Here is a 24,251-nt window from a genome sequence, read left to right on the forward strand (position 1 = left end):
CCATAGTTGACAGGTTCATCACTGGTGCCCTGTGATTTTCACAGATGAGAGCAGGTTCACTCTGAGCACATGTGACAGATATGAAAGGGTTTGGAGAAGCTGTAGAACATTTTCTGTTTCTTGTAACATTGTTCAGCATGACTGGTTTGGTGGTGGGTCAGTGATGGTCTGGGGAGGCAAATCCATGAAGGGACGCACAGACCTCTACAGGCCAGGCAACAGCACCCGACCGCCATTGGGTCTCAGGACAAAATGGTTGGATACATTGTCACACCATTGCAGTGGGTCCAGACTGTCCAGGAGCTCAGTGATGCTCTGGTCCAGGTCTGGGAGGAGATCCCCCAGGACATCGTCCATAGTGTTATTAGGAATTTGCCCAAACATTGTCAGGCATGCATGCAAGCACGTGGAGGCCAAACAAAGTACTGAGTAACATTTTGAGTTGCCGCAATTAACTTTTGGTAAAATATACAAACCTTCATTTTTTTCACTTTGACCTTCGGGGTGTGTTTGAATTCAGCTCTCTGTAGACTGAAAAATTTCATTTCCATCAAACAATATGGTGTCCCTTCATTCCTAACGCATTCTCCAATACACATCAGTACAGATAACTGTCACAATGGGTTTTTTTCCCTACTGAGATCTGACGTGTTTTTAAGTGTTCCTGTAATTTTGAGCAGCGTACGTGTATACATACACAGCTGCAGTTCGTGTTCGTATTCACTTACAGTTTGAGTCGTGCGGCTCTGACAGCTGCTGCTTTCAGTTCCGACTCTGGTCTCTTTATTTCTCTGGAAACGGTGCTGTAGTGCTCCATTACGGTTTGTTTGTGTGTGTGTGTGTGTGTGTGTGTGTGTGTGTGTGTGTGTGTGTGTGTGTGTGTGTGTGTGTGTGTGTTATCTGTAGCTCTTATCTGCAGTCTGTTCCCCAGCTGGCTTACACCTGTCAGAGCCACACAAGAAGAGACTGACTGATGTAAGTGTGTGCGTGCGTGTGTGTGTGTGAGACCGAAGGGTTAAGGTGAGGAAAAAGGTTTCCATCCAGATGTTGTGAAAATTCTCAGCACTTTTCCAGAAAGGCAGATGAAAGACAAGGTGTTTCATTTTGCTGTTTAACAGAGTCGGGCTTCATTAATCTGTCCTGTCTGTCCGTGAGGCCGTTACACAGAAGAACTGGACACTGAACTACAGCAGACACAAATCCTCTGCAGGTCTGCCAGTGGGACTGCGAGTAGCTTTGCAGTCGTCATGCCTCACTTCACCTTTCGTTTCCATCTATTTGTGTTCATATTGCGACTCTTTTTATCTGCTTCTGTCTTTTTCTGGTCTGTTTGCTTCTTGTTCTGGATGTTGTGTATCCATTTTTCTGTTTGAACTGCTGGGTTTATCTCAAATTACACTTTAAGGTCCCGACGTTACTACATGAAGTGCGTGGATGGCACGGATTTATATTGAATCTCTTTGTGATTTCATTTGAGGTTATTTGCATTCTCTTTGGGTCTCTGCTGTCGTTTATATTCTAGCAATTTTTGTGTGGTTTGAATGTCTTCGTGGCTCTTTTTTGGTTATTTTGTCACTATTGTTTTTTGTTGTTTAGTGTCTTTTTTATAGCTTGTTCATATTTAGTCTCTGTGTGGTTGTTTTTGGCTGCTTTCAGTCCGTCTGGGCTAGAGCTGCAAACACTTCTTTTTATATAGTTTCAGCAGCCTATAGGTATTTGTTTGTTTTTTTAAATTTTAATTATTTTTGGGGTAAAATAAGCATTTGCTGGCCTAAACAAGTAATAACAGAATTATGATGTGGTTTATAAGAGTGCGGTGAGGGTTCTTATGGCTTAAAATACATACAAATAATAAAACAAACCTTCATGGATTTCATATATGCTTTTAATCTTTATGTAATGTTTTTAGTCCTTTGTGGTCGTTTTTGATCTCATGTCATGCTTCAGCTGCTATTTCCAGGATCAAAAGGTGCTCTGTCACAATTTTAATGCCAACATTGAGAAGAAGTCCTTTAAATTGAACATCTCCACAGACATCCCCACGTGTTGAAACAAATGAATACTGAGAGGTGCTGAAGCAGTGTTCATTTGTAAGTGAAAGTAAAGTAAAAAGCCTTCAAATAATTCAAAAGCCTTCATATCAAGAATTAGAGTGCACTATTATTATTAATTTATTCAACACACAATACTCCAAAAAGTATTTATGCCCCGACTATTACGTGCCAACTTTTTTTTTTTGTAATTTTGTTACAAAAGCACCATGTAAAATTCTGTGCAATCTGGATATTTACTTTTCAGTTTACACCAAACACATTTTCCTTTTAGATTAAAAAAACACTTTGATTTGATATATTTCAGTTCAAAATAATCATTTCATGTTTATGAAGGCCCAGAATAATTTTCTTTAGACACTTCTGGCTTCAGCAAAACCAAAATTGTAATGGCTAAAAAGCTCAAATCCAAGTGGTGGGTACATCCATCTTTTATCTACAGTCTATTGACAAACCTCAAACTGTCACATAATAAAATAATAATCGATAAGAACACGTAGATCAAGGTTAGCTGCTGTACGATAATTGTATGCGACACAGAGACCCGGCATGCGTGCAGGTTTGGTCTCCGTACGGCGGCGTAAAAGGCTGTTTGATGACACGTGACCAAGAAAACAGGACGGTGAGCAGCTGTACGTCTGCCTTTCACACCGCGTGAAAGAGAAGAAAGAGTTGGAGCGGGAGGAGGAGGAGTGGAACTGCAGGAATGTCTTTCACATGCAGAAATGTTTTGTGTGTGTGTTGCCCTGCAGCTGACCTCTGACCTTTCACCTCTGACACTGTCCTGTAATCAGACCTTTCTGTCCACATGAATGCCATATAAACTGAGCATAATGAAAAGTAAATCTTTGCTCTGTTGTAGTTCTTAAATCAATTTTCTTCTTTCCACTCATGGCCGGATTTACCTCCTGAGGGGCAAAGATTTCTTCTAGGGCCCCTCGTGACCCCCTTTTTATTATTTCCCCAGACGTCCACAAAGAAACCGGTACAGAAAGATTAATTGACGTGTCAATTGACAGAAAATCAATGTGCACCACTGTGATAAGTGAATTATTGTTTAACCCTGATCATTCATCCCCTATTTCTTACTAACAAAGACCAGAAACTTGGGAGCAGTTTGTTCGTTGGGCTCTTACAGTGAAGACAGTGAACAGCAATCAAGAGGCTTTGTGCTTTCAGGTGATGCATAATTGAGACTGATGCTTGTAAAAATACAGCAGCTGAGTTTTCATCTGGCCTGTATTCAGCTTGGAAGCATTAATGAATCATTTTTAAGGAGAAATGCCTCAAAATCACAGCTCTCTTCAGCCCCGACGAAGACTTTGTTTTCTGTCTTTACACGTTTCCTTTCTGTGATCGTTTGAAGGAATGAATGCACAGAAAACCTGGGGAAACTTGTCCTGCAAAAAAGTATTGTTCAAATGCGAGACATGTCTTACCAACCTGTATATGTCTTTTGTGATAAAGAGAGAGAAGCCTAAAAGAGAAGCTGTCAGTTTACCAAACGAACAACGTTACAGCCGTCGGCGATGACCGCGAGCTGCAGGCAGTGACTGAAGGAGTGAGATCGTGTGTATAAGCAGCAGAAACGAGCTTCCTGTCCAGGCTCTCTGTTAGAGGTAGGGTAAGGAGCGCAGAGCTGCTAGTCCTCAACATTGAAAGGAGCCAGATAAGGGGGATGAGGTATCTTAGATCTCGAGGCCTCCTGAGATCCTCCAGGTGAGGGGTTTTGGGCATGTCTGGCTGCGAGGAGATCCACTGATAGTTGGGTATTGTTCAAATTTAAGATGCATCTTTGGGTGTGTCTAATTTTAGTTCTCTCTTGTTCATCTGGATTCTTAAATATTATAAATAGAGAAGCAGGTAGACGTGGGCTTTTGCACAAAGCAGCAACAGAGTGGAAGAGTTACGTTCCTGAGGACAGCAGGAAATACCTGAGTCACAACGACGGGTGGGCTGCCACTGCTCTGTTTCTCTCCACGTGCTCGATACCCTGCTGCAGAGGATTAAACATAACTGCCCAGTAGAATGAATGAGAGCCATAATGCTTGTAGTGACAAAAATCTTGCACTTTACCCTCAAATTCTGCAAATGTATATGCTGATATCTGTTAATTGAGCCACAGAAGAACCATACGCTTTCAATTACTATGTGCCACATGTTGTGTTTTAATTTTTGAAGTCCAGTAAAGAAGATTTTTCCAGGTGCTGGAGTGAGCGTTAACTGGTTATAAGAAAATTTACATTATATCTGAGTAAACGCATTCCTGAAGTCAGAGTTTAATATTATGATTAAAGAATGCAGAAGTATTAAATGTTTCCATCAAGGAAACTGTTTGCAGGCATTTTTCCCCCTGTAAAACAGTTTTTCAGTGAGGTTTCTCTAATTTAATTGCCTGATTGCTGATTATTTCAGCTCTTGAGTGTTGATTAGTGTGCTTTTGGTATCTGTGGAAATAATGACATGTACAGTTGGGGTTCACAGGGTCACACACACCCCTTTGGGGGGTTAATCCAGCTTCTGGTTTCAGGGTCGTAGTGACGTTTGATGAATAACCCTGAAGACTGAATTGAACCTGCAGGGGTGGAAGACTTTAATGCAGTGTAAAAATCCAAAAAATGTAGTTATGTTTTCACAAATTAAGCTGATGTCTGTGTTTTTGGGTGGATACAGTGCAGATGTTGACTTTTTGAGCAGGAGCTCATCTGACTGGCTTATATACTTTTCGGTAGTTTAATCTATAAAATTATATACAAATAATTAATATGTTGTATATAAGAAACTAAAACTAATCTAGTGGAGTAAAACATTTCCTTTAAATAGTAATAAAACAAACTGTAAGAAATGTAACGTTCAAATTACAGGAGATTAAACTGTTGTTTTACAGTCATTCTACTCTAATCTATTGCTTTCTTACTGTTGTATAGTATTATATTGTCAGTGCACTGTAATAATACTGCAAAAATACTGTAAAATGTAAGTGCAATTCATCAGTCAAGTACCAGGAGTGTTCACAGGATTTTTTTTTAAGTCAGAGCTAAGTACCAACCCAGAACACATGAGCACACTAGGTGAGAATGTGAGTGAGTTATTCAGACCTCTGACTTCCATATGGATATGGTGTTATTGGAACTAAACATAGTTTGGATACAGCTGTAAATATGTTTGATTTTATTGCACAGTAGAAGTAAAGAGAATTAAAAATGTCAAAATGTGCTGTTTTGTGCTGTAAAATGAGCAACAAGCTTTCAGTACGTAATAATGTTATGTGCAGCGATTCTTTAACCCTTCATTGTTTCAAACAGAATGACAAAAAAGACATCCGGTTGCGTGACAAAACAGTTTTCAGCTCCTTAATCTGTGACCTTAGAGAAATACTTCTCAGTGAGTTTATGGTCGCATCTGGTAGTTTTAAGTTTTACTGAATCCAATATGGCATTCATTTTGCAGATTATGGTCCCAGTTAGAGTCAGACGGAAATGTAAAGGCATGTTCTTGCAGGCGTGACTTTTCCTTTGGTTTCACTTTCAGTTAAAGCAGAAGTCCATAGTTTCAGGGCACAGATGGGATTTTACCAACCAAGCTGTGTGCTGTCCCTGTGTGAGTCGTCCCTCGTTGAACTAAACACAGCACAAGTGAAATCATAATACCTGTAAAATAGCCTCTTAACATCCATGAAGTTATCAATAACCTGTCTGGGATTAAATTAAGGTCAACATCAAGTCTTTTCAGTCATCTTGGACAGAAGACCTTTAAGACCAAAATGCACAAAACAGTTATTTGAAAGCTCTGATCTTCCAGTTTCTTAAAAACTACAACCAAAACCTAAAGAGGTCACAGGTGACGTGATAGCAGTGATGTTGTTATTGTACAACTGTTTTTGAAAGATTTTTTCTGATTTACGTGTTTAGAAAAATCATCTTAAATCATCTCAAAACCACTGATCCTGGTCTCTAAAATGTAAAGATTTGAATTTACTTTAATGGAAACTTATCATTTTTCCACAAAAAAAAAAATGTTAAACCATTTTTTCTTTGAGGTGTTTAAAGGACTTGAAAAGATGAAATGTGCTTGTTTAAACCCTTTGAATTCAATTATTTGGCGTGTAACTGAAGAGGAGACACTTGAACCATCATTTAAGGAAATAAGCTGGAGGGATTTTGGTTTCATTTTCTTCAAAAAGCCACAACTTGAGGTGTAAATCAAGCTGTTACCTGCAGAAAACACACAAGAAGGCAAAGAAAGCTGTTTCTCAGTTTGGTCTTTATTTTTTTTTTTTTATTTATTTATTTGGACATTTAGCAAAATACTGCAGAAACATCCAAAGCAGTATAAGAGCTAAGGGTTACAACAAAACCAAAATAAATAATCATCATCATAATAATAAATTAAAACATGATTGCATTCGGTTTGTCTTCAGGAGCGGCTCACTGATTGCTATAATGCCACATGAACACGCCGCCCTCACATAAGTTAAAGGAAATAAAAAGGATTTGGCTACGTGATGAAAAAAACACAGCGACAGATCACAGGTTCGACCACACAAAGCAGTAACTTACACAAATAATTTAATAAATACATAAATAAATAGAAAAAAGATTAGATATACTGTATACTGGTAATACAGAAGGCTTTGTAGAAAATAATTATCATCATATGCTCAGCCAGTGATAAATAAAAACAATCAGGTCAGTTTAAGGCAGTTTTACAGCAGGAGTCTCTAATCCAAAGGCATTACCGGCTACACTAGTTTTACTCTCTTTTGTTTTCAGTCAACAGCTACTGATCCACAGATCCACGAGCTATGTTAAAGCTAATCAGAGTGATGAGATAAGGTCTGTTCAGGCCTGTGAAGTCTGCTTTTTATCCTACAGGTCATCCCCTCTCTTAGGTCTAGGAGCTAATAGCACTTGTGCAGAGATGCTAGAAAAATAAATTAACAGTCTAACGTTGTTGTTTTTTTAAAGAGCTTTGAGGATCATTTTAAGTGATGTTGGGGTGGGCGTGGGTGTGGGTTACAGGCCAGGAGGAGTCAAACACACACACACACACCCAGAGGTTGCTGAAGTGTCCTTGAGCAAGGCACTGAAACCCTGCAAGCTGCGTGTGAGTGGATATGTGAGGGCATGCTTGGCTCTCTGTTTTCCACAGAAAATGTGAATTCTTTGAAGATAATTTTTACTTGAAAAGACACAAATAAGCAAATTTTTCACGTGTCTTTGAGGAAGATTGGACTTCGGTGTGGTTTTGTCCTTTGGAGATCTGTAGCTACAGTGAAACAGAATTACTCCCAGAGATACAACTTCTCACAAACCTCTTTACATCTGTTACTCAGTTTAAGGCAGTGTGCTTTAGGGTACAGATGTTTTTTTTTCAGTGGAACTCTGAAATCCTCCTAAAAACAAAAAGAAACAGGCGGGTGGACTCTGATTCCCGGTGTGTGCCAGTCCACAGTCCGGGATCAGCAGGCGGGGCGGAGCGGCATCTGCAGCAGGATCACCTGCCGGTTCTCGGACGGGTGGCATTTGTTGATGTGCCTCGTGAGTCCCGGTGAGCTGTAGAAGACTGCGGGGCAATATTTGCACGAGTACACCTGTGAGGAATGCAGCAGGCGGATGTGCCGCTCCTGGCTGCCTCTGCTGGTGAAGTTCTCCCCACACACGGGGCACAGGTGGCAGCAGGAGGCGCTCAGGTTGAGCGGCGCCGCGCTCTGCTCGCAGCCCGCCGCGTCCTCCTCCTCCGCCGCTTTTGGGGACCCGTGCTGCGACGCCAGGTGTTTCCGCAGGTAGGCTTGGCGCTTAAACCTCTTCCCGCACTGACTGCAGTCGTACAGTCCGTCCTCTGAACCGGACTCGGACGGCTCGGGGCTGGGTGTGTCCCTGTCACTAGAATCCTTTGCTTCATCCGAGGCCGTCTTCGACGCGGACACCTTGTCGCTCGGCGTATTTTGCGGCTTCGGTTTGTGCCAGCGCCGATGGGAGGCGAGGTTGGCCGGGCAGCTGAACACCTTGTCACACTCGGGACACCGATACTCAACCCGGACTATCCTGGAGCATTTGTGCTGCGCCAAAGCGAACGGGTCTGCGTACGCCTCCCGGCATAGCTGGCACACAAACTCCCCCAGCGGGACGTGGTCTCCTCCGGCCGGTGGCGCTCGGGGAGGTTTCTGGTCCACCGGCGCCTCTTTAATCTTCAGCCCGAGAACCGGAGACGTAGTGACATCATCCTCAAAGTGCAGTTTGCGGATGGCTTTGGTTTTCTTGGACGGCGGCTTGCCTTTGCGCTCGGCGTCGTTGGCGCAGCGCTTGGAGCCGCCGGTTGCAGCGGCGGGGAGCGTCCCGGCGGATGACGAGCTGCTCTCGGGGCGGCTGCTGTTGCTGGAGCCGATCTTCAGGTCCACCGGGGCGAAGAGGTGATCCAGGGCGGTGATGGCTGCCGGTGTGGGGAAAGACTCCGCGGAAACCGGCGAGCCGAGGCTGAAGCGGGCCTCGGAGTAGGAGCGGTCGTGCTCGTGGCTGACGGGGCGGGTGGGGCTGTACAGAGCCTGATACACCGCCTCCGGGTTCCCGAACTGCACGGGCTTAGCATCGGGCTCCGGAGCCGTGGCCGCCGCCCCGCAGGTGGGCGTAGGCGTCCGCGCGCGCACCGGGATGGAGACGAGAGGCGCTGAAGAGGAGGAGGAGGGCGGCAGCAGCGGCGGAGCATCAGCCGCCGTTTGGTCCGTTTCTTCGTCCTCGGAGCGGACCCGGTAGGACACCGGGTTGGTTTTCTTGTTCCTTTTTACCAGGAATCCTCTGGGCATGTTTGCGGGGAGCTGAAGGCACTTTGGGCGCTGCGGAAAGAAGAAAACCACTTTCAGCCGCTCGCGCACAAAATCAAACCATCTGATGCGTCTTTTTTCTCTCTGTTTGTTTGTTTCCTCCTGCTATTGATCCCGTGTTCTCCTCCCGAGGTCCTTTCACCACAACATAGCTGCACTCTTTTTAAGGCGACATGATGACATTGTTCCCGTCCCCCCCTCGTTGCCTCATCCCCGACCAATCAGAAGGAGCCGAGGTCCCCTGTGGATTTGGGGAGTGGGTGTGGGAGGATGGAGAGGCTGATGGAAGCTAGGAGGAGGAGGGCGGATTTGCAGATTGCAAAGCAGATGTACCTGAGGGTTTTATTGTATTTCCCCCCACCACACACACGCACACACACACACTCACTCTCCCTCCTCCTCGTCTCGACCCGGGCACACGCCAGGAGTCTCCTGCTTTTACGGTCTGATGAGTTTGTATAGAAATCTACACGTGCCTCGGCTTTATGTGTCTCTTTCTGGGGGTGGTGGGGTCTCTGGTTTGGCCACAAAGGGGGCATATCCGTCCACATAACGGCCCAAAATAACAATACAGAAAAATGGAAGGTAGAAGAAGAAACTTCAAGGGGCTAAAATGCGCATAATAGGGAAATAAAGTACGAATGCTCAACATCATTTCAAGCAAATGTCAGTGAAAGCAGCTCCAGACTTTAACTGCTTCCATTCAAAACCTTCAGAATGTTTAAGACACTCAAAGACTTTCCGGGGAAACAAACTTCCCCGAGATCAGATCTGCAGTCCGGCTTTTACGCACACGAAAGCGAGCTGAAATTCGACCTCAGCGGACAAATAACTAAAAATCCACAATAAGAGGGACAGATTTGAAACCACCGTGGCCCTGCAGCATGTACGCTGGCGTGACAGTTAACTCCGGACATATGAATCCGTCATTTTACGCATACATAATTAATGGCGAGCGGAGGGTGTCCTGCTTTGCATCACAATGGTCGCGCTTGTGCAAGCTGTAGACCCGTCCTGATTGAAAAGGAAATTGCACAGTTGAAAAAAATGGAAGATGAAGAAGAAGTGGGGGTCTACCCCCCCCCCCCCCCCCCGCACAAAAAAAGCAATCTGGACCCTAGATACTGTCGGCGCGTGCTGCGCGTAATCAGCGCGCTTTTTCTGTCTCCAAATGGGGCAAAGCGAGATTATCTGGCCGTTAAACCACATCAAACCCCGCAGGTCCAGTCTGACCCGGTCAGTCGGATGTGAGTCTGTCCTGCACCGTGAGGGATGATGGGAGATCTGTCGGTGCAGGGCTCGAGGGCACGTTTGACAGGTGCAAGATTCAAGAGTAAAAAGAAAATGTGAGAGAGATGTCCGGAAAGTTTTTTCACTAACCCATTTCAAATTTTGACTGTTGGCGTGTCCAAACTGAGAGCATTCAATAAACACGCGGACACGGGTCGTTTCTTGTGTTCTGGTCTTTTTTATGAAAAAATCTACATCTTATCCGCCAGTCTGTCTCTTACGAATATTTAAACCCACATTTTCCTAAAACAACATTCAAAATAACCAGTTTCAATGTGTGTCCCTTTAAAATCCACGTGTTTCGAGAACTTTCTTAAATCAGATGTTATCGTTTTTAATTTTTAAATGTTCCTCGGGTAGAAACAGGCACATGCCTCCAAATGTTTTAAGAAAACTCGATTTTCTGACAAAAAAGCTCACATCTTTTAAAAGTGAGATTTTTTATCCAGTGTGAGCTGTGTTTAAAAAAAATTATAGTTAAACTTTATTTATAGGTTATTTCACCCATAATGCTCATTTCATGATAACAGGGAGTGCAGGTGGATAATTGTTTAGCAGTAACAGGTCAGCGCACAAAATGAACTAACATCTATACAAACACTGCAAAACTCTCATTGAGCGCTGTGTACAGTGTGTGTTTATTACCACGGACAGCGCATTGTGATATCCACGCAGTGAAGCTGACACTTAAAGTCACTCAGCGTTTCATGTCCTACAATCTGACTTCTTATTTCCACACAAGCAGCGTGCTGTTTTCTCAGCTTGCGGGTTCAGGCATATGTTCTGTGTGTGCGTTAGTGAGTGTGTGTGTGTGTGTGTGTGTGTGTGTGCTACTTTCCCGACAGGCTTCAGCTCAGCCTCATTAGCATACAGCTGTAGAGTGACGCCCTCCTCCTTTTCCCTCCTCCTCCTTCCAAAAAGCCACACATCCACTTTCATGTGCAGCATCTATAGGGCCCTGTGATTGGTCACACTCCTGCAGAGTCACACTTACAGTTGGCACATTGTATAGAAGAAAAAACAAAACAAAACAGGAATGTAAAAGTATGCCAGACTCTCGTTCTCATCTGGTGTAAAACACCGCTCACACTCTGATTAATGAGAGATCTTAAGGATTAAAAAGGAAATTATCAGATGTCCACACAAGAAAAATGAATGCAAGCATTAATTTAATGGTAATAGCATTAAAAGTTTGCCAGAACTCTTACACAAAGAAAGTTTTACTGGATTAGACCACTCTCCCTCTCTCTATCTCTGAAAACAATTAAAATAACATTTATTTGATGGAAAAATTTTGGATTATATTGATTAATCGAAGCAATCTAAGAAAACATATTTTTTAACCATTTGATGGAAAACAAATCAGTAGTGTTAATCAGTGTTTTGGTGTGAGTAATCCAGTTTGGAGACGCTGACTGTCTGTTTGCTTTCTCTGAACATAACAGGACTAAAAAATGTCATGTGACTCCTGACTGTGTTTTTGTGCTGAGCTGCTGATTTAAAAAAAATTCTCCAGGACTCTAAAGATCTGATATAATAATATATTTACACATAGCAGACACAGTGTCTCCACAGCGTTCCTGAGCCAGCTCAAATGATTGGAGGTATCCAGTGACACATACACAATATAAACCAGTTACCACACCTCAAACAGAGTCTGATTTGTTTTAGTATTTTAACGGGCGTGAGGTCAGAGCTGGCCTGGGCAGGCGAACATGGGCAGCAGGTTTCGGTTGTAACTCAGATACTTCACAGCACAGCTCCTCAGAGCCGCTCGACTCTTCTCGTCTTTCAATTGGTCCGGAGGGCGGAGGTCCTGCAGAGACACACAGGTGTAGATTGAAAAGTCTAAGCACTGAACTGAGAGAGCTTCTTTTTTTCCACAGACCAGCAGGTTCTGATCGGTGCCCGACTTAAAGTGTGCCGGAGAACTCTCAGCTCGCGCTGAAGGTGTGATCGCTGTGGAGAACTGATGTGAGGAGACATGTAACTGACTCCATCCAACCGAGTACTTAGTGCTTCATTCACTAAATTTTATTTCTACAGCACATTTAAAATCAAAGTATTTTACACTAACATAAAATAAACAGGTTCCTAAAAAAGACACTACAACCTGTCTAAGGACATCTGGGATGTCTTTCCAGGGTTTCAGTGTAACAACAGCAAAGGCACAAGCTCGCTCTGACTGCTGGATGATCAGGAGTGACTGAAGAGCAGATCTTAATGATTTTATTCAGACAAAAGAAAGAAAGACTCACCCGAGCTCTGACCAAAACACTGGATGAACGTCTCAATAGAGAAAACATTCCTGATGTTACCACACAGAACTTTAAGAAGTTTAAAACACGCTTCAGTCTGGAAAGTTGCAGGAAAACATGAACGACTGTTTCACATGGACAGCAATAACAATCTGCTTTCAGCCGGCAGGGCAGCGGGACTCCACGTGGAAGTTCCTGCCTCAGTCTCAAAATTCCTCACCTTCACAAAGGCCACGTGCAAAGCTTTAACCGTGCATCGTAACCAATACAGTTTAACCCTCAGAGGGGCGTAAGTGTGATGTAGGAGATGAGAAGTGGAGCACCAACCTTGAGTTTGAGGGTCTGCTGAAGCTCCTGCTCAAAATCAGAGAATCTGTCGTGGAAAACAGCCAAACAGCTGCTCTGTGTGAAGAAACTGGAGAGAAAACCTTTACATCAGCGCTTCGGTTCAGTACCAACAACCAGAGGTTTTAAGGGAAAAGGGTGCACCCGAGTTATAACATTGACAATAACAACTGTTTCAAATCTAGATTATGTCAGAAGCTTAAATCAGAATCTGATTCCATTGCCCTGCATCTACATAATGTAGAGGTTAATTTCCACCACTGGAAACTTTCTTTGTGTGAACCGACTGTTTACATAAAAGCTCAGTGAAGCTTTGAAATAAAAACACACACACACACACACGCACACTTCCAGAAGCTTCCCTAAGTGTGTCGGCTGAATAAGCCTCAGCCGCCACACGGTCAATCAATTATCTTAACGGCTCCTGATGCTCCGTCAGCCTCCACAATGACTTTACGAGTCAGCTGACTGAGCAGCATGATGGGGAATCGGCCTCTGTGGTTGCAAGGCTCCAGCTTTGTCTCGTCCTGGACCAACCACAAAGACAGATTGGGGAGCTGCATAAACAGATTAGGAGGTGGTGGTGGGGGGGGGACAATAGCCGTCCATGTCTGGGGGTCATTTGTGTTGAAAAATCAGAAGCAGGTCACCCACTGTTTGACAAATACCTACTCACTGGAAAGTCATGCCAACAAACGCACACACACACAAAGTGAGAGGACAAAGGCAGTGGAGGCCCGAATCTTCTTCGTGTGTTGAAGTGATCGGTCAGCGGTTACATGACGTCAAAGCGGCTTGTTTCTGTGCAGAACTCAGTTATGAAAACATCTGTTTTTACACAGCTGCCCACCTGCCATCTGCCTCGTTTCAGTGCCAAAAATCACACATCAAAAAGTGAAAAACAGCAGCGTGAGTTCTTCTGCAGTCACTTACATGCATACCTGAAATTATACTCCTGCAGGGGGCTGGACAAAATAACAGAAATGCTGTATAAAACACAATAACCATGTAGGAAACACCAATCTGCTGAAGCTGCTTTATTATTCCGTCGACGACATACTGAAACCAGACATCGGGCTCTTCACCAAACTGCTCATTTCTGCCAGTCTAATAAGAGCGTGGGATGTTTTGCCGTTTGTTCGCCTGCTGCTGCATCAGTCCTGACAAAGACTCGAGCAAAAACGTTGGACAAAAGATCGGATTTTTATTTTTGTCCTTGTGAGGATTTGTTTTTACAGTGCACAGCGAGCAACTGATTATGCTCCCTCGAATATGTTTGGGCACTATACTTAAAAAGTATAAGCATGAGAGTTAAAGAACAGCCGTGGTTCGCTAAAAGACATCGGCAGCAGAATGTAAACGACCTTCGAGGATAGTGGTGTTTGTTTGGAGGAGGAAATATTTCTTCTTCACTTAAAGATAACAACAAATACTCGAAGAGCTCTCGCTTTTGGTTTGACCTCCACCTGCAGTCATGTAGATAATCCCAGCAGCCTTGCTGTGACCACAGTATTACTAAAGCTGCAAAAAGAACTTCAAACTAACAAAGTTTCACGTGTAAGCAGGAAAAGAAATGAAGTTTTTAAAGGTTAAACAGGCTTCAAACCTGAGGGCTGAAAATGAAAATACAGAAAACTGCAGTTCCTCTAATGACCACCAGAGGCTGGCTCCAAACACGAGTCAGTCTAGGTTTCCAGTAGAAATTATATGCGTTTACTGCTTGTTGTAAAAGACCTCTGAATGGTGTGGGTTCTGTTGGGGCCTTTTTAGCCATTTTAATAGAATCTTAAAATGACATAATATGACTTCCTGTATTGCACAGACCACCCGGGGAGGTTGTGATTTAGTTTTGGAAAATCTGGCATTTTATTTGTATGTTACTTTGCAGTAACCAGCAGGTGTGTGTGTGTGTTTGTGTGTATACATAGGTGTAGATTTTTGGGGGAGGTGCACGAATCCTGGTGAAAAATGATTTGAGGGTTTGTTTTTATATAAATTCAATTAAAACTGACCTGCTATGCTTTTACTTATTCATTATATATTTCAGGCTAGCGTGTATACAAATATTATGGGCAGATGTTCAGTAAAACATTATTTGTCAGTGTTTGTCCCACCTGTACAGATCAGGGATCAGGCCCTGCTGGTAGCAGCTCAGCAGCTGGCCCAGCAGCTGCTGATGTTTCATGTAGAGACTCAGGTAATTGGAGACGGGGAGAGGCTTCAGGGACAAGCAGGTGAGCGTCTCCACAAGCTCATAGCAGTCAAGATGCAAGCAGAAGTAGTCGCCTCTCTCCGGCTGTCCCGTCACAATCGCTCTGTCCTGTAACTTTGGATGGAGGAACACAAGCACTGATCTCTGGTTCCAAGTTATAATGCAAATCTTCAAAAGCAAATCAAAATACTTGAATAGTCAATTAAAAATAATATCAACTAAAAACACTGGAAGCTGATTAATAATCTGAAAAACAAAAGCTGATTAACAGCCACATTAATTTTTAACCAATAAAAAAAGAAAAAAGTGTGTTGTATTCAATACCAGAATTCAATTCAATTTTATTTATATAGTGCCAAATTACAAAAATAGTCACCCCATGGTGAATGGATGATAAAGACTACAATAATCCAGAGAAATCCCCAACAATCAGACGACTCCCTATGAGAAAGTATTTGGTGACACTGGGAAGGAAAAACTCCCATTTAACAGGAAGAAACCTGTTGCTTTCTTGTTTCATTTTGCTTTTCAGTTTTAAGTTGAAAAAAGGTTCAGAACATGTTGTGTTAATCAGGAATTAAATTTCTTAATAAATATAATCATTCCCAGGTTACATGTTTGACATGAAACACCCAGAGATCCTGGGCAGTGAGCGCTTACCTGTTTAACATGAGGGCCTGTCAGGTCTGTTGGAGATGGTTTGGTCACATGCAGGTAGTGATATCCTCCAGGAAGCTTACCACCTGAGGAGAGAGCAAAACACATGACATGCGTTAAGATATGTCCAGATATTTATTTATTACGTCATTATTCCATGAGTATTACCAAGCTGTAATAACAGTATAAAGTACTCACAATACCTCAGCTTTACCTCAGAGAACTTCTGATGCACATTTTATAATACGAGCATTTAATCAGAAAATTGTTTGCAGGATAAATATTATTTATAATCTAACAAACCAACACTTAGAAAACACTGCAGTGAAAAGCCTGTGGTCTTATCAGCGGGAGATATCCCAGTAAGATTAGTTTCAGTGCTGAAAAATTCTGTGGCTTCGAAAATTGGACAGTAGCAAAAACATCATAACAGGCATTTCACTGTTAGCATCCACCCACTGAGGAAAACACAACTGAGACAATGAACTCAGATAACAGGCGCTGATATGGCGTCTGTGCTCTCCCTGAACGCTGAGATCCCTTTGAAAAGTTCACGTGTGTTTCATCTCTCTGAGGAGGGCGAAGCAGAGAGGCTGTCGTGTTTATGTAACCCGCCGAGTGGCCTTGGTCGTTCGGTGAATGCGCCCCGGCACAATGCGGCATTGTTACGCCAGCTATAATTCGAGTGTCCACCACAATAACATCGGCGCTGGGTGGGTGGGTGAAAGATTGGAAAATGTTTCACAAACACATAATGAAAAACATTCTGGCGGTACGAATTCTCTCAGATAAAAGCAGGCGACAACAGGCGTGGACAGGAGGAAGGACAGCGAGGAGAACGTCGAGCTGAAGCGACAAACCCTGAAAGTATATGCAAAGCTGAGATCTGCCCATGAATGTGAAGGAATTTTAAGATGGGTCAGCTCTTCTGGACCCACTGAGAAACCAGTTCAGTTGTAGTTTCCCAAGAAGATTCATTTCCATAATAAATAAACAGGGTCAGACCGGCAGAGCTGGCTCCTGTTGGGAACCAATAAACGAAACCACAAAAGTGAGAATTTTAACGTCACATCGTCAAGGGACGTGTTACTGATAAAAGTCTTTGAAAAGTATATATATATATATATACATATATACATATATATATATATATATATATATATATATTGAATAAGTGGAAGAGGATGGATGGCACTAATTGTGTAAGAGCCCAGAGATGTTTCAAGATTGCTGCCAAGTTTGAAAACTCCCTTGGGCTTCCTTCCTCCACTGTGTGGAAGGTCCCTGATCAGAAGTCCACCAAAAAATATGAGTTACTGGCTGTAGCTCAGGCAGGTAGAGCAGGTCAGCTACTGATTGGAAGGTTGGTGGTTCGATTCCTGGCTTCCCACTAGTCTACATGCCAAATATCCTTGGGCAAGATACTAAACTTTTGAGGGGGCAGGGATAGCTCAGTATGTGGAGTGGTCGCCCCATGATCGGAAGATCGGGGGTTCGAATCCACAGAACAGTTACCCTGAGGTACCCCTGAGCAAGGTACCGTCCCTACACACTGCTCCCCGGTGCGCCTGCTTAATGGCTCCCCACTGCTTCACTGGGTGAATGGGTCAAATTCAGAGAGAGTAATTTCGCCACGGGGTCAAAAAAGCATACATTATTATTATTACTGCAGATGGAAATAAATCTTTTGCTGTTGTTAACTCTTCTCAATTCAAGACTAATTTGACCCATTCTGATTATTTTCAGCCCCATATTTTTACTTTTACTCACCTTTGCATGTTTCATGGCTGAAAATAATCCTCCAAAATTATTCTGCCTTTAAGGCAATTCCCTTAAGCTAAAGCTAAAGCTTTCTGAAGCTAGTCTTCAGAAATACTGAACATATTACAATAAAATTATCCATCAATCAAAACTAAACCTCGGTTCTAATCAGACCTTGAATCTTGGCCTGCTTGTACAGCAGTACTGGACGATCTGTTTCAGGTGGAGGCGCCTCGGCAGGCTCCACGGTTGGATCAAACAGGGGCAGCATCATGGCTGCCAGGTCCTGGCCCAATTCCTTGGAGTTAAAGTTGGCATGTGTCCACTCATCTATGTAGTAACGGCGGGAGAATTTGGTGAGAGGCCCGGCAGCCCAAATGGACGAATCGGTGGTTCTGAAGCTGGAGTTTATGACAAGCCTGCCATCAAATACCAGGAAGGACTTGTTGAAGCTGTTGAAGGCGTCGTAGTCGACTCCTTTATTGGAGAGGTTGATGAACACCTGAAAGAACAAAAAGAGCCATTGTGTCTCGAGGTGGAATCTTTATTGGATTCACACTTTACACGATCCAACATCTACCTGATGTTTTTACCTTTCTTCTTTTTATGTATATATATCTGATAAATATGAGCTACAGACAGGGAACAAACTGGGGGCAAGTCTTTGTAAGAACAGAGGAGTCGACCCCTGCTGGCCACTACAAAGAACGCAGGTTAAAAGCCACAGCTTCACTTTGCAAACACAAAACATACACATCCATTTTTTAACATATTCAGTCTGTGCTTGAAATTAAACTTCCCAAATTAAGATGATAAATATAAGATGGCTCTCGAGTGGTGAGGCTTTCAGGAAACTAAATACTGACACAGATGATTATTCATCCTGAAGTCCACAAGCTGCTCAGAGTCAAGAGGCCTGAGTGATGAAGCTGCGATGACAAACCCATGATAAAACAAACCCATAATATGTTCTTTGAAAAAACAAAACTCTGGAGGTGGAATAAAATTGTCATTTATTAAACTTATAGGTACTTTGGGGTTTTGCATTCATTGTTTTCCTAAATACTTGTGTGTCTGTCTTCCACAGCATGTGAAATACACACAGACTAATGACAACAGGACCTTGCACACAGCAGAATTTTAACAAGAAAATTCAACACAAACCCAGAAGCAGAATCATCTTCTTTCTGAGACAATGGAAGTCATGGAAATGGGAAACACACCAACATCATTTTGTGCTTGACAAACACAGTTTGCTTCCAGGAGGGAAATTAACATCCAACCAAGAGCCACAATCTGCAGAATTCAGCCGCGCAAGCTTTTCCAGCTCTACCAGGCACCTTGGCCAGTAACCCACCATTGTTTGGATATCATTTCTTTTTGTAAGAATTAATAACCCGTCTGGATGAGCACTGAAAGCATCCGGTGGATTTTGAAAGCATCAGAAATTCTGACTTACTCCACACTGCAGATGGAGAGGCTCTGCATCAGTGGTGAACGATGCCGATGTGAGAGGGTCGGGTTGTTTGCCATTGTTAAACTGGGCCAGCACACAGTTACGGTGGATCTGGACCATGGCGTTCTCCATGGCCATCGCCACGGCTTTTTCTACAGATGAGTCCAAGAAGCTGGAGACGCCTGGCTCAGGAGGCAAGAGGACAAGATGGATACGAGATCCACGAATGCCGAGGCTCAGCAGAGTCTCTACGGTGGTGTAGATGTCGATGTTGTTTCCGTAGACGATGGCATTATCTGAGAAGACGCAAAGAAGGAAAGGTTTCATAGTGAGAGTTCACTCACAAACTCCTATGTCAGGTTTGGCAGAAAAGAGAATTCCTCTTAAAAAACATACATAAACATTCATTGTTTATGTGAGGTGGTTAATGGTTAAAGTTACTGGTTAAAATTACTAAGCCGCATGATACACCTGCATAAATATGAGTACTTCGCCGTTTTCCTACGTGAACTTTGGACGGCTTCAGGACAGTCAGGTCGGGATGTTTTTATTACATGTAGCACACAGGAGGAAATAACCAACTTCACAAATACTCACATGATGCAGTAAAAGCACCAAAATATTTTTCAGTATTTTTACTGAAAACTGTGTGAGTCAACCCAAAGTGCAAAAAGGACCAACAGAGAAGGCAGTGCAAACGACTGCAAGAGAAACACAAAACATGATGATGACCAAATCATGAAAATCACATAAAAGAGAAATATAATAAACTTTTAATATAAAAATAACAAAATAAACAAACACAGTATTAGAGAAAAATAAAAGAATAAAACAAAAATCATTGTTGAAATGTTGACAGTGGACTTGACAAATACCCTGAACGAGGTTGGGCATGAAGTGGACTTCACTTAGACGGCAATAACAATAACAGAAGAAGCCCGATCAGCTTCTATTTCCATGCAAGAGGTTGGATTTGGAGGGAGAATATGATGTTAACATATTGTGGAGCAGATCTACGGCAGGCTTTAAAAACAAACAGGGATAAACAACTGAGAGGTTATAAAAACACGGAAAACTTTTTCTATGTCCTTAAACTGTCTCAGTGATGGTTCAAACGATAAAAGCTGCTCTTCACGACATGACAGACCTCACTGTTAAAAGGCAAGAAACTATCCATAAAACACACACTAGCTGCTGTATTCACACTCAGCAAAACTTTACCTACATAGTTTTATATTACTGCAACATTTATTGAGAGCTTATAGTGGAGCACAGTTGTTACCTTCCACTCTGAAATTGGTGAAAAATCAGCCGCTGTCCCTTCATTAATGAGAGACATGAAACGTGATGCATGAGAGGACTCAGATCCAAACAAAAAAACTGCAGTAACAGCTTTCTGAAAACAAAAAATGAATTTACATGCATTTTTCTTCATTTAGGAGCTCTTGTATGTTTTTCTGATTGTGAGCACAACAGATGTTATTGTCCAAAGATACAATACAAATAATCTCTCTTTTTCAAACCAATGTTTTCCAGTCTACAGACAATAGCTCAGTCTGCTCAGGTTTTACAAACGGCCTTGAAAACGAAGGGAAAAGCTACACATTGTTCTACAAGAGGCCCTCGGCTTGCTGAACTCTGAACCACAGATACACAAGGACAAATGAGAGCATCTGAATGAGTTTTCCTTGTACTTCAGCTCCTCGTGCTTTGCTGTTTGTAATGGACAGCACCTCGACCGCAGGACCTTCATTCCAAAGGTCCGACAGACAAAGAGAGCACAAACTGAAATTTTATATGTGCGTGAATTCATGGCAACTCACGTAAACAGAGTATTCCTAGTTATACTAAAACTAAGCTAACAGTGAAAAATCCTTTAATTAAAATGACAATACAATTGTTTTGAAAAGAGAGAACAAGATTTTTTTGGGGGGGGGGGGGGCATTTATATGATTATCTTCAATTTGCAAATATGTTTTTGCAAATGTAACAAATAAATAATAGATCAAAACAACTGCCTGCTGTCCAGTGAGCCTGTGACTGTGTGGATGGACTCAAACTAAGCTAAGACCTCTCAGAGAGTGGACCTGACCAGTGAATTGTGTGATATGGAAATACAACCTTAGAAGGCATCGAGTTAACCGATGCCTTCCAAATCATGTTCAGTTGAATACTCTTACAGTTTTTGTTCCTGTTTCATGCAGGTCACCGGTGAAAATATAATTTAATTACAGAGGTTAAAACTTTTTAAAAAAGGGAGCAAAAGTAACAAGTAACAGCCCTGAACCTAATGTGAAAAAAAGGCTGGAAATACAAAAAACCCTGAACTACAGCAAACCATAAAAGCACTCTGATCAATAAATATTGCTCATAATCTTGACTTACATCTCGACAAAATCAGATTTTATTACAGAAGCGTGATGTTTTGAGTTCAGCTCTGGCTTTACCAGCCTGTTGCTAAAAAATCAAAGCTTATCAGCAGGTTATGGCGTGAAATAAAAAACACAATGTTAATTAACATTTACATGATCTGTGTGACTTGTCAGTTTTGTTGATGGTTTCAGTGAATGGTGGAATGATGTGTCAGTATGAATTATGGGATGTTATTATCTCCTTTCCTGTCATGAAAGATGGTTCAGCTGCAGGAGGTAATAAAGGAAGCACAGAAGCACCTTTCCTTAGTAATAACAGAATTCAAACAGCTCTTATTGTGGCTGCCACACCTCTGGGTCACTTTACTCAGTCAGGAACCTTCCAAAGGCTATTCAACTGCACCTGGACTGTGAAGAAAAACAGCTAATGCTACTGTGTGTTATCTGAGGTAGCTTTTTTTTCCATCATCTGTCTCTCTGTTATTAAACCAAAGTAAGGTCACATTGACCCAGCGGTCTTAGCTAATTATAGGCCAGTCTACTCTTGAAAGAGTAGTTGTAAAGCGCTACCTGAAACCTGACTGAAACTCTTTAAATAAGCGATTCCTCTGCAGAAGATCAGAGCTCATCACAGTACAGAAACAGCTTTAGTCAACGTTACAATCTTCTTATGGCCTCTGACAGTGGACTCATCTCTTTGCTTGTCCTGCTAGACCTTCGCAGCGTTCGATACTATTGACCATAATATCCTATTAGAACGATTATAGCATACTGTAGGTATTACAGGTACTGCGCTGCAGTGGTTTGTATCATATCTATCTTATTGATTCCAATTTGTTCATGTAAATGGAGAGTCCTCTTCACACACTAAGATTAATTATGGAGTTCCACAGGGTTCAGTGCTAGGACCAATTCTGTTGACATTATACATGCTTCCCTTAGGCAATATCATCAGAAGACATAGCATACATTTTCACTGCTATGCAGATGACACCCAACTTTATCTATACATGAAGCCAGAAAACACACACCAATTAGTTAAACTGTAGGAATGTCTTAAAGACAAAGACGTGGATGACCTATAATTTTCTTATTTTAAATTCAGATAAAACTGAGGTTATTGTACTTGGCCCTATAAAATCTTAGAAACATGGTGTCTTACCAGACACTTAATCTAGATGGCATTACCTTGGCCTCCAGTAACACTGTGAGGAATCTTGGAGTCATTTTTGACCAGGATATGTCCTTCAATGCACATATTAAACACATATGTAGGACTGCTTTCTTTCATTTGTATAATACCTCTAAAATTAGAAATTTCCTGTCTCAGAGTCACGCTGAAAGACTAGTTCATACATTAATTACTTCTAGCTCGGACTACTGTAATTCATTATTATCAGGATGTCCTAAAAACTCCCTGAAAAGCCTTCAGTTAATCAAAAATGCTGCAGTAAGAGTACTGACAGGGACTAGAAAGCATATTTCTCTTCTCTATATTGGTTTCTCTTCATTGGCTCCCTGTTAAATACAGAATCAAATTGCTGGGGTTATCTCTGTATTACTGTTGAATCTTTATCTAACAATATAAAGTGCCTCGAGGTGACTGTTTTTGTGATTATATTTATATATTTATATATATTCATATTATTATATTGCGATAAAATTAAAACTGAATTGAAGTTGCTACATTTAATCTGCTTTTAGTATAATCTGAGGCAAGTTCAGAAATGCCTTTCTTGAAGGCTTTCACAGGCTGCTGTTCATGGCCTCTGTCCATGGTACTGAATGAGAGCAGCGGTAAGATGAGTTAGATTCATATAAGCCAGCATGTGATCTTATATATATAAGATCACATGCTGCTAATATCATTGGTATTAACGGTAAAGAGCTTACACAAACACAGTAGTTTGTTTTGGAAAACTACCACATACTCTGACCATCTCACACAAATACACAAACAAAATGCAGCTAGGAGTGGTTGGGAGTGTTTTATCAGCTGAGCTCCTTTGGTTGCTATGATACATGATATCCACAAAAGTAAAGTATTGCATGAACTCCACTCCACCTGACTGCTGCTTAACTGTTACACCCACAGGGAAACAAAATGCCACTTTAATCATGATCTTCCATATAATTACTCTGGTAGTTTGGGGATTTAATTTTGCTACAGGCAGTAATAACGTCTCCTCCATTGTTGCTCAGCATTCAATGGTTGGACGGTGTAGTTTTTGTCTTGCCCCTCCTACACTGTGATTGGACAGCTGGGTTTTCTCGGAAGGTCAAAAATTTTCAACTCTCGGTGACCATAAACATTTAAAAAAATTAAAACTTTCCCTGCTTCTGAGAAAAAAACAAAACAACACAAAACACACTGTAAACAGACCCTCAGTCATCAAACATTGATTAGTATGCACAAAAAATAGATCCCGTTAAATGCAGTCTTTCCCTCTCATTGGATGTGTTTTTCCTAATTTTGTGAACACACTAATACGTTCAGTTAGCATGTCAGCTTTAGGATTTCTGTCAGTGCACATGTTCATATGGCTTCATGAATTCATAAATATCACCATATGTTGTTTTGTTATTTGGAAACAGAGGAAACATTATATTTAATAGCTTACAGCTGCACATGCTCATTTCGTAAATATTAATTGTCATGTTCATGCAGGACACATTAGTTATATAAACAACTGTCCCTGCTGACATCTTTGTGAAGTGGTAATAATCTCTGTGTTGGTGGAAATGAACCGAGCATGTTATATTAAAAATGATACCAAGTCGGTTATTCACCTTTAACTTCCATCCTAACACCTCCTGCCTCGGGAGTCGTCATTAAGTGTTTTTACACCACTTGTTTGTCCGTATACAGTTTAAAATATATTTATTTAAATAATTTGCATGAACATTGCTGGAGCAGGGCAATAAAATGTTTAAAGATCAACTGTAATGTTTTTGTTTTTTCTATTTTTGTTGGATTTGTGGCAAATCAGAGAAACTTCCCTGCACTCGAAGGCTGAGATTTACATACA

At 41.9% G+C, this 24,251-nt stretch overlaps 2 protein-coding genes across 2 annotated transcripts in view; both read right to left on the reverse strand.

The window, feature by feature from the left end:
- Positions 1 to 6,373: 6,373 nt before the first annotated feature.
- insm1a (insulinoma-associated 1a) lies at positions 6,374 to 9,138 on the reverse strand. Its single transcript, XM_063495490.1, has one exon. The coding sequence runs from the start codon at positions 8,851 to 8,853 to the stop codon at positions 7,513 to 7,515; it is 1,341 nt and encodes a 446-aa protein (XP_063351560.1). The 5' UTR covers positions 8,854 to 9,138; the 3' UTR covers positions 6,374 to 7,512.
- A 2,541-nt stretch (positions 9,139 to 11,679) lies between these two features.
- cfap61 (cilia and flagella associated protein 61) overlaps positions 11,680 to 24,251 on the reverse strand; it is a 47,241-nt gene continuing 34,669 nt past the window's right edge. The window contains exons 19-24 of the mRNA XM_063494683.1: positions 18,854 to 19,146; positions 17,569 to 17,896; positions 15,637 to 15,719; positions 14,879 to 15,084; positions 12,747 to 12,834; positions 11,680 to 11,977 (exon numbers count right to left, since the gene is read on the reverse strand). Of these exons, the coding sequence (XP_063350753.1) occupies positions 11,852 to 11,977; positions 12,747 to 12,834; positions 14,879 to 15,084; positions 15,637 to 15,719; positions 17,569 to 17,896; positions 18,854 to 19,146 (1,124 nt within the window). The 3' untranslated portion in view covers positions 11,680 to 11,851. The remainder of the gene's footprint in view (positions 11,978 to 12,746; positions 12,835 to 14,878; positions 15,085 to 15,636; positions 15,720 to 17,568; positions 17,897 to 18,853; positions 19,147 to 24,251) is intronic.

The sequence above is a fragment of the Pelmatolapia mariae genome, linkage group LG15, assembly GCF_036321145.2.
Source record: "Pelmatolapia mariae isolate MD_Pm_ZW linkage group LG15, Pm_UMD_F_2, whole genome shotgun sequence".
Classification (NCBI taxonomy): Eukaryota; Metazoa; Chordata; class Actinopteri; order Cichliformes; family Cichlidae; genus Pelmatolapia; species Pelmatolapia mariae.

Excerpts from the sequence above, each read along its gene's own strand:
- insm1a (XM_063495490.1), bottom strand. The coding sequence starts at position 8,853 with ATGCCCAGAGGATTCCTGGTAAAAAGGAACAAGAAAACCAACCCGGTG.